At 39.4% G+C, this 9,497-nt stretch overlaps 1 protein-coding gene across 1 annotated transcript; it reads left to right on the top strand.

Annotated features, from left to right (window-relative positions):
• Positions 1-4,339: 4,339 nt before the first annotated feature.
• Positions 4,340-6,466, top strand: LOC136233250 (large ribosomal subunit protein uL10z-like). Its single transcript, XM_066022865.1, has 5 exons — positions 4,340-4,612; positions 4,728-4,796; positions 5,483-5,581; positions 5,685-6,077; positions 6,167-6,466. Exons 1-5 carry the CDS (start codon positions 4,355-4,357, stop codon positions 6,320-6,322), a joined length of 975 nt encoding a protein of 324 aa, XP_065878937.1. The 5' UTR covers positions 4,340-4,354; the 3' UTR covers positions 6,323-6,466.
• The last annotated feature ends 3,031 nt before the right edge of the window (positions 6,467-9,497 follow it).

Here is a 9,497-nt window from a genome sequence, read left to right as displayed (position 1 = left end):
GGGCGAAAGGATAACCACCGAAGTCCTTGCGCCTCCGGCAAGTCAGATCTAGGAATCGGTAAAGGTACGCCAAGCCAGCTCCAGCCCAATCGTATGAGGACACCGCATCTAAGTCACGGAAGGCCTGGATGAGACCTGCATGTATGGTCCCGCTCTTGGTGCGGAAAACCATCTCGCCTAAGGCATACAGAAGAAAACTACGAGTGGCCCGGTCAGTATCGTCTCGATCACAAAAGTCTCGACGACTCAACAAGCTGTAGGTGGTGATAAACTTCGCCGGTGTAGACTGTTGAAACACCTTTCCACATAATTTTGATTTGACAAAATTGTTTAAGTATAACTTAAAATACATATTCTAAACACACTAAGTTTAAATGCTTTGATTTATGCTACTAATGTGTTTGTTCAATGTTGAGTTAAAACTGTTATAAGACATAAGGATTAAATGGCCCAAGCCCATTACGGAAGCCAAGGCCCAAGTCAAACAACTCAGTACACTCGGCCCGCGTTTGTCAAAACGTTGCCGTTCTAAACATAACGCAACTCAGCATGAGAAGGATCTAGAAGACCTTCGGGAACAACTTCGAGATGAAGCTGCTGAGTGGTCTCGACAAACGTACAAGACAGCAGCTGGCAAAGGAAAACTTCCAGACAAAGTTTTTCCTCTTTTGGCAAAGTTCAGATGACACAGTATGCTGTCCAGTTGACCTTACCATAAAAGGAGAGACAGTTTGCTGAGCTGACCGAGGACAGAAGATACACCATTCTGATTGGCCGAGAGCTCTGAGCAAGTCAGGATGACAACGACATGTAGCTGTTTCCCTCCAACGGTTATTTCGAAATTCGAAATGACGGATGCCCAGACGTCTCTATAAATAGTGCCATCACAAGCTTCACAACACACAGAACTTGATCAAGCAGTTACGCTGACCAAATTTCTACAAGTTCTGCAAGCAAAGAAGCAAAGCAAATTCTTACACTACATTTCTTATATCTGTGTAAAAGTCTAGAGTGATTGTTAAATCGTCTAAAGTGTCTTAGCAAATCTTTGTATAGGACAAAACACTTATCATTTCTAGAGATAGAAAGGAGAGGCTGAGTACTCGGTTTTAGTACTCAGCGAGAGATTAGGATTGAGTAGAAGTATAGAGGAAGGTACTCTTGTCATACTCAGTTGCTGATATTGTAAAAGGTTTGAGGCTCTACCTTTAAAGAGCTCAGTAGAGGATTTGAAATCTCGGAACGTGTTCCGAGGACAGGACGTAGGCTTAGAAGAAGCCGAACCTGGATAAATCTACTGAGTGAAGTATTTCTTACCTTTAACTCCTTATTTATATTGCTTGCTTAAAATAACCAAAAACTGACCAAGTAAAGAGGTCAAGTTGAGTTGTGCGCGTTGAACGTCTGAGCTCAGGAATAGACTCTAAGTGCTATCTCCTGACTCAAGCTAAGAAACTGACCTAGTCACCTGTTGACTAAGCCAGTATCTTGCTGTTTACTCAGCGCCGCTGTTCAAACCTTTTTCTTTAGAAAAAGAAGTCTGCCCTAATTGCGAAAAAGTTTAAATAGTTCCTAACCCCTCCTTGGAACTATACTTGTAACCTTACAAGGGACCAACATAGACCCGACACCTGTAAAGACTCCGGGGCCAATCAATGTGGCCACCTCATCAGGGTCGACCCTGGGACGCACCATATCATAGCAAAGAGGGACCGGAGTACCACTGCCTCGTAATCCGGTCAGTAGGGAAAAGTCGCGGGGCGAGATCGTCATCTCTCCAAACGGAAGGTGAAAGGTGTGAGTCGAATCCACCCACCTCTCACAAAGGGCGCGCAAGCCGCACTTGTCGCACACACCGTTGGCACGAGGCAGCGCCAGAATAAAAGGCTCGAAACTCCTTTCGGTCCATCTTGAAAGCAAAGATACAGCAGCATGGTAGGAACACCTCCCCCAATATGCCCAACCCCCACCAAATAAATGGTTGGCACCAGCCATTTAAAAAGCAAAATGAAGTTGAAGCAGCAGCGACTATCCTTAATTTTGAGGATAGGGTAATGGCAGCAACAAATTCCAATGATGATTCTCACGATCCCATGATGAGGCTAATGAAAATGCTATGATAATTCAAAGCAGCCAGATATGGCAAGCCGATGAGCAACGACAAATGATGGCCGCCCAAAAGGCCATACATGAGGACAATCAAAATAGGTGGGAGCTCCTCTAGGCTAAAAACCCTCATCAACAAGAGGTTGCCCCTAGGGAAACAAGCGAAATAGGAGCCACCAACACCTTCCTTACGGGATAGAAACCCTTGCCCTACGGCACAACATGCACCCTTTAAACATGGAGAAGATTAGGAGGCCAAGTTCTAACAATTCCTCGATAAAAACACCTTGGGCGCTGCCATATGAGACAATGTCACATCCAACAAAACCCTTATCATTCAATGAATCATAGAAGCCAATTTCCTCAAGAACTAGAAAACCCTTTGTTTCCCCTCTTACACAAGAATCGAGGACCCCAATGAACATTACGACATGTGCATGAGCATGATCAACCTCTAATCTAAAAAAGACCATATCATGTACAAAGTCTTCCCAATAACCCTTGTTGGCGTCGCCTATGAATGATATAGGGGATCAGAGCCCAAGGCTATTGACTCCTTCGACTTGCTCAAAGACTTATTCATAAGCTGATTCGTTGGAGCAGTCAAGGCCAAGAGGATTATCTCCGACCTAAATTATGTAAAGCATCGATCAACTGAGCCCCTAAGGGGATACCTCACATAGTTTCATCACATTTCATCCCATATGAAATCTATGAACGTAGAAGTGGCTATTGACGCCCTAACAAAGGGGATGACATGCCAACCACTCAAGGAGAGCTGATATATACCAATCCTCCTCTAACCTTCCAAGAGCTAATGGTTGTAGGGCAAATGATATGGATCAGGTAACAGTGATAATTTTCAATTGTAAATTATCAAAGATATTTTCAAGCTAAACTTGAAGGATCCGTGAAACCTCTAAGATTTACGAGCTAAACCCGTAGGAATTGAAAAATCCTCATTGTTAAAGGAATGAACCCTAACAAGCCCTTAAAGAGAATATAATTTGATTGATAAAAAATTATTTATAAAGAAATAGATGAATTTATATCACCTCTAAACCTAATTGACAAATTACATAAAAACCAAATTAGAGATAAAATTGCACTATTTTAGACGCTAAAAGTAAAATTGTTCATAGCCGTCAATATTAGAGATTTATTTATTTATTTATGGCTTAATACCCTCCCAGCCCTCTTTAGTTGGCCCAATACTGCAACTGATCCCCCGTGCTTACACTTTTAACAAGTAACCCCCCTCCCAACTTGCTTATTTCGAACAAATAACCCCTCAAATAGGTTATTTCAGGAGTTTTTTTTATCGTTTACTTAATGTATCACTAGATTAGTTAGATGTAGCAGCCGGTAATTTGAAATCTTTTATTTCTGATGTAATATCATGTTGAATGTTTTTTTTGGATTTAGGGGTTATTTGTTCTAAATAAGCAACTTGATGAGATATTTGTTCCAATTGAGCAATTTAAGGGGTTATTTGTTCCAAATAAGCAAGTTGAGGGGGTTACTTGTTAAAAGTGTAAGTACGGGGAGTCAGTTGCAGTATTGGGCCAATTTGAAGGAGCTAGGAGGGTATTAAGCCTTTATTTATTTATATTTCCAACTTATCGTTTAGCCTTTGTTTGAGAGTTAAAGGATATAATGGAGGTGGGAGTTAGAGAATGTAATGGAAATGAAATGGAAGTGATAGAAATGAAAGTTAAAAATTGATCTTGTTTTGGAGTTTATAGAATATAAATGAGATCAAATATTTAACTTTTTTTAATATGAAAGGTAAGAAAAGTTAAATTTACTTTATAGAGATACACAAATTTACTGAAACTTTCGTTACTTTTATTAACTCCTGATTTGGAAGTTAAAGTTTGAAGATTAAAAGAAATAACTTTCATTAATCACCATTTACTTTCCAAAAACAATTTAATAATAGAATATTTTACCTTCCATCATTCCTATTCACTCCTCCCAAACATGCCTTAATTTTTTAGTTAGTTTTTTTTTTTTTCCTTTCCACATGAAGCAATAGAATTAGAATTAGATGAATAGTGGCCTAGTGGTTGGGACCCACCAACATAAAGTTGTATCTGTATCTGAATAAAGAACAAAGAATAACGCAAAAGAGCGATTTGTGGGCCCATTTGGAGCATCGGGAGCCCAAAAGAGAACGTTATAAATAGGCGGTGAGCATGTAGGTCATCGAAACACAAAACCCTAGCTACAATCTCCATCATCCACAATGGCTGTCAAAATTACCAAAGCTCAGAAGAAAATTCACTACGACAAGAAACTCTGCCGTCTCCTCGATGAGTACTCTCAGGTTCTTGTGGTGGCCGCTGACAATGTAGGTTCTACTCAACTCCAGAACATAAGGAAAGGATTGCGCGGTGACTCTATTATTTTAATGGGTAAGAACACCATGATGAAACGCTCCATTAAGATCCATGCTGAGAATACTGGCAACAAAGATTTCAATAATCTCCTTCCTTTACTTGTTGTAAGATTTCATTTCTTTTCTGCTTACTTTTTTATTATTATTTTATTTCGGTAATCTTACATTCCCGTTATTTTATGGGTTGTTATTCTATTACTTTCCTTGTTATGTAAATCAGGGGAATGTTGGATTGATCTTTACCAAGGGTGATCTGAAGGAAATTAGAGAAGAGATTGCCAAGTACAAGGTATAATGATGTTTAGATCCTTGTGTTTCTTTCTTAATTTGTTTATGGTTTTTAATCAGTACTTATTTCTCTATTTAATTAGATATCTGTTTGTTTACCATGTCAACTATAACGTCACTTTATTTGTAACATGTCAAATATAGAATTGTTTGTGTAACACTACCAATTGGAACAATCATTATTTGATTATCTTTTACTTATAGTAATTAATTAATATACAGCATTAACTTAATCCCTTCTTCTCTTTGTATTTGCTGTTTGATTCTTACAGAGTGTTTGGAAACCCCGTTTTGGGTGGAATTTCAATTCATTTCTATTTTCTCAACTTTTACATTAGGAAGATTTTTTTTTTTTTAAAAAATGAAATGAATCTCTCATATGTTAAGAGTATATGAGGAGAATTGGAAGCCATGGCTAATATGGCATGATTTTGTGATTGATTAACTTAATTAGTAATTGATTTAGTTGTAGTTGATTCTTCTATATTAACAATATTTCCAAATATAGAAAATAATTTGGTAAATGGATTATTTAGGAAATTCAAGTCCTTTCTTGCATAGAATTTTTCTAAGCAAGGGATATTGGAGAGTTGTATTTTTGTTTTTTGAATGCAAATGCAAATGCTGCATGGATTTGGTTTATTCTGATGTCATCATTCATATATTTTTCTTACCTATGCTGAAAAGGTGGGAGCTCCAGCACGTGTTGGCCTCGTGGCTCCAATTGATGTTGTTGTTCCACCTGGGAACACAGGTCTTGATCCCTCTCAAACATCCTTCTTTCAGGTTCATGTTCATACATTTTTTCTGCTTCTTTTCCTTTTTGGTAAATTTGAGTTGCTGCTGCTGAATGTTGAACTGACTTATACTATGAATTTGTTTTTTTAAGGTGCTGAACATTCCAACCAAAATTAACAAAGGAACTGTTGAAATCGTTACACCAGTGGATATCATTAAGAAGGGAGAGAAGGTGGGTTCATCTGAATCTGCACTTCTCTCAAAGCTTGGAATACGACCATTCTCTTATGGTCTTCTTGTTCAGAGTGTATATGATAATGGATCGGTTTTTAGCCCTGAGGTACTTGATCTCACAGAGGATGATCTTGTAGCCAAGTTTGCTGCTGGGGTATCTATGGTTGCCTCTCTATCTTTGTCAATCTCGTTCCCAACTCTTGCTGCTGCGCCTCATTTGTTCATCAATGCATACAAGAACGTTCTTTCTGTTTCAGTAGCAACAGAATACTCTTTCCCATATGCAGACAAAGTGAAAGAATACTTGAAGGTTTGGCTTTAAAAATGTTAATCCTTTAGAGCCTAATTTGTGGATTATGTTAACCTGTTTTGAAACTAATTAGTATTTTGAAATTTTAGGATCCAAGCAAGTTTGCAGTTGCTGTAGCTCCAGTGGAAGGTGCAAATTCTGGGGGCGGAGGTGGTGCTGCTCCAGCACCTGCAGCCAAGGTTGAAGAGAAAGAAGAAGCAGCTGAGGATTCAGAAGAGGATATGGGGTTTGGGTTGTTCGACTGAGTCAGTTTATGTTTGCTAAATTTTTGAACTAGTCTAGTGTTAGATGGGTTTTTTCTGGAGTTGCATTTTGTGAATTTGGACTCTTGTCTTTTAATCATTTTGTGGGTTTTTTGGAGTTAGGTGTGCAAGAATTATTGAGGATAGCTGGCTACCAAATTATTCAAATATATATTTTTTTTTTTTTACATTTTTAATGCGATAAATTCACCAACTCAGTAATTTTATAGATCATAGATTTTTAATGCGTTTTAAATTAGTGACAGATAATTGAACATTTTTTGGTTCTTTACCTTAAAAAGTTAATATCTCCATACATGGGATTTAATGAAGTTCTCTGGTGGACAACAGGTATTCAAGTCTTAAGTGCCGTTTGATAAACTGAAAATTAAGTGTTCATAAATTAAATATTGAATATTGTAAGTACTGAAATTATGTTCCCTTCTCGTTAGGGTGTTGATATTCTCCTTCTCGTGGGAGTCAAGTTTTTGATTTCTTTGTTTCGATCGCAATGTTGTCTGGTAACCTGCTGTTGATCTGGTCTGATTTGTCTCTATTCTGATTATCTTTGGTATGTTTTCTTTGATTTGTTTCGCTTGAAGGAGTTTTCGTGGTGCCCAAGGGTTTTATCTTTCTCCTTTTTGTGAGAGTTATGGGTGCGTTTTCTCTGTTTTAATCGAATTGAATACTGATTATCGTCTGGTGATCTTTGCTGTTTGCTTGGATATTTGTATTGTGTTTCTGTGTTTTGTTTCGTTGAAGGAGTGTCGTGGTCTGCAAGGTATTAAATCAAGTTTCGATTAGGGTTTAGTATGGATCAGGTGATGAATCAATTGTCTTTGGCAGAGGATGAGGAGGCGCCATTTGAATTCTTGTCAAATACTCAGGAGGGGTTAGGAGGTGAGAAGAGTCTAATCTTGGTGGGGAGGTTTTTGACTGAAAGGGTAATTAATTTTACTAATATGAAGATTCGAATGGCAGATATCTGGATGCCAAAGAAAGGGGTCTGGATTACGGCTGTTAATGACAAACTTTTTTCTTTTGAGTTCTATCATAAGATTGATAAGGAGAGAGTTGAAGAGGGGGGGGGGGGGGGGGGGGGGGGCTTGGTCTTTTGATGGCAAAATGTTGGTGCTAGGTGAATGTGGGATAGGGCAGAAACCTGAGCAGGTGGAGTTGACAATGATGAAGATTTGGGTTCAGGTGTATGGGATACCAACTGGTTTCTTCTCAGTAGCTGTGGGAAGACAAATTGGAGAGTTTATCGGAGGGTTTGTAGACTATGATGGAAACAATGAATTGAGCTCTCGTCGGATGGAGTATATGCGTATAAGAGTGCTTATAGATGTCTGCAACCCGCTTAAAAGATGCAAACGGGCTAAACGATCAGCAACAGAATTCTCGTTTCTTCATTTCAAATACGAGCGTCTGTGTAATTTTTGTTTCATCTGTGGTATTCTTGGGCATACGGAAAGATTTTGTGATAGTCTGTTCCTTGATGACACAAGAGGGCTTAAAAGAGAATGGGGGATATGGTTGGTTGCGCAGGCTAGAAGGGGGGAGTAGGGCAAACTTCTTGTTGGATTCGCGAGCCTAGTATGCAGGATGAGGAGGTTTGGAGAAAGTCTGTAGGACTGGTTTGTGTTGACTCTATATCTTCAGGCAGTAATGCTGAAAAGGGGAAAGGTGATATACTGAATTTGCAGGAGGAACTAGCAGAAAAAGAAAAGGAGGAATTAGTAATGTTGGAAGTAAAGAAAAGAAGGAGAGAAGAAATTTTGGGTGAAAATTCAACGATTGTAACAAATGGGATGGATATGAGCCAGGAGAGGGATGTGTGTGTTGTGTCTGGAGTTTCCGGATGTAATGTGGATTCTACAGATACGGTTGATTTGACTTCGGCGAGGCCTGATGTTCAGGTCCGCCGGCACAAATGACGTGCCTTAGTTGGAACTGTCGGGGTCTCGGTAACCCCCGGGCAGTTCGAGTTCTTGGTGATCTTATAAAAGTTCACAAACCGAATTTGGTGTTTCTCATGGAGACACTTGTAAATAAAGGGCGTTTGGAGAGTTTGAAACGACAGTTTAAGTTCACGGGCTGTTTTGTTGTGGAAGCAAGAGGGCATAGCGGGGGTTTAGCTATGCTTTGGACGGATAATGTGGATTTTGTGGTTAACAGTTATTCAAATAATCACATTGAAGGGGCTGTTAGGGATACTATTAGAGGGGATTGGAGAATTATTGGTTTTTATGGGGTGGCTGATCGTAGTAGGCAACGCGAGTCGTGGGAGTTGCTGAATAAAATTGCTCATGAGTCAATAATCCCAAGTTGTTTTTTAGGTGATTTCAACTGTATTTTACGAGCGTCTGAAAAGCGAGGCGGCCCGGAGTATCCTCCTTACTTAATTCAGCGTTTTGCTGATGTTATTGGCTCAAATGATTTGCATGAGCTTCGTGTGAAGGGTAGTTTGTTTACTTGGGAGCGTGGTTGGGGGACTGACCACTGGGTTAGTGAACGGCTTGACAGGGTGTTAGCTGATGGAGGTTGGATGGCTAAGTTTTCGACATATCAGGTCACTAATTTGAATGTTTCTTATTCTGATCATATGGCCTTACTTTTGGAAATTTCCACGCAACCTGTTGTCAAGAAGAAACACCGATTTAGATTTGAAAATGCGTGGTCTCTGGAGGATGGGTTTTATGATTTAGTCAAGAGCTGTTGGGATGCAAACCGGGGGTTTGATATTCAAGAAAGGTTGGCGGACTGTAGTATCTTAATGGCCATATGGGGTTTTGAATTTAAGAGCAGATTTACTGATAAGATTCGCAGGTATAAGTTGGCGTTGGATCTGCTGAAGGACAAATTGGATCCGGGTTCAGTTGCTAGATACCTAAAGTTGAAGGATTCGATGAATAGAACTCTGGAGCAGGAACAAGCATACTGGAGACAACGGGCCAAAGTATTCTGGCTAAGGGATGGAGATAGCAACACGAAATATTTTCACGCTTGTGTAACATCTCGAAGCAAAATTAATCATATTGACAGTCTCGTGGATGATGATGGTACAACTCATGATGATGAACCGGGTAAACAAGCCATTGCTTTTAACTATTTTTCAAAATTGTTTGCTGCTGGTTCGATCCCAAATTATAGTGATATTGATGTGATGCCGCGGTTA

The sequence above is a fragment of the Euphorbia lathyris genome, chromosome 6 (genome assembly GCF_963576675.1).
Source record: "Euphorbia lathyris chromosome 6, ddEupLath1.1, whole genome shotgun sequence".
NCBI lineage: Eukaryota > Viridiplantae > Streptophyta > Magnoliopsida > Malpighiales > Euphorbiaceae > Euphorbia > Euphorbia lathyris.
The sequence above is the reverse complement of the archived record's forward strand: the minus strand, read 5'-3'. Positions and strand labels throughout refer to the sequence as shown.

Bases quoted from the DNA above. Each gene is read 5' to 3' on its own strand.
- LOC136233250 (XM_066022865.1), top strand. From the start codon at position 4,355: ATGGCTGTCAAAATTACCAAAGCTCAGAAGAAAATTCACTACGACAAG. The intron at 4,797-5,482 runs GTATAATGATGT...TATGCTGAAAAG, and splicing joins AAGAGATTGCCAAGTACAAG to GTGGGAGCTCCAGCACGTGT. The intron at 5,582-5,684 runs GTTCATGTTCAT...TGTTTTTTTAAG, and splicing joins CTCAAACATCCTTCTTTCAG to GTGCTGAACATTCCAACCAA.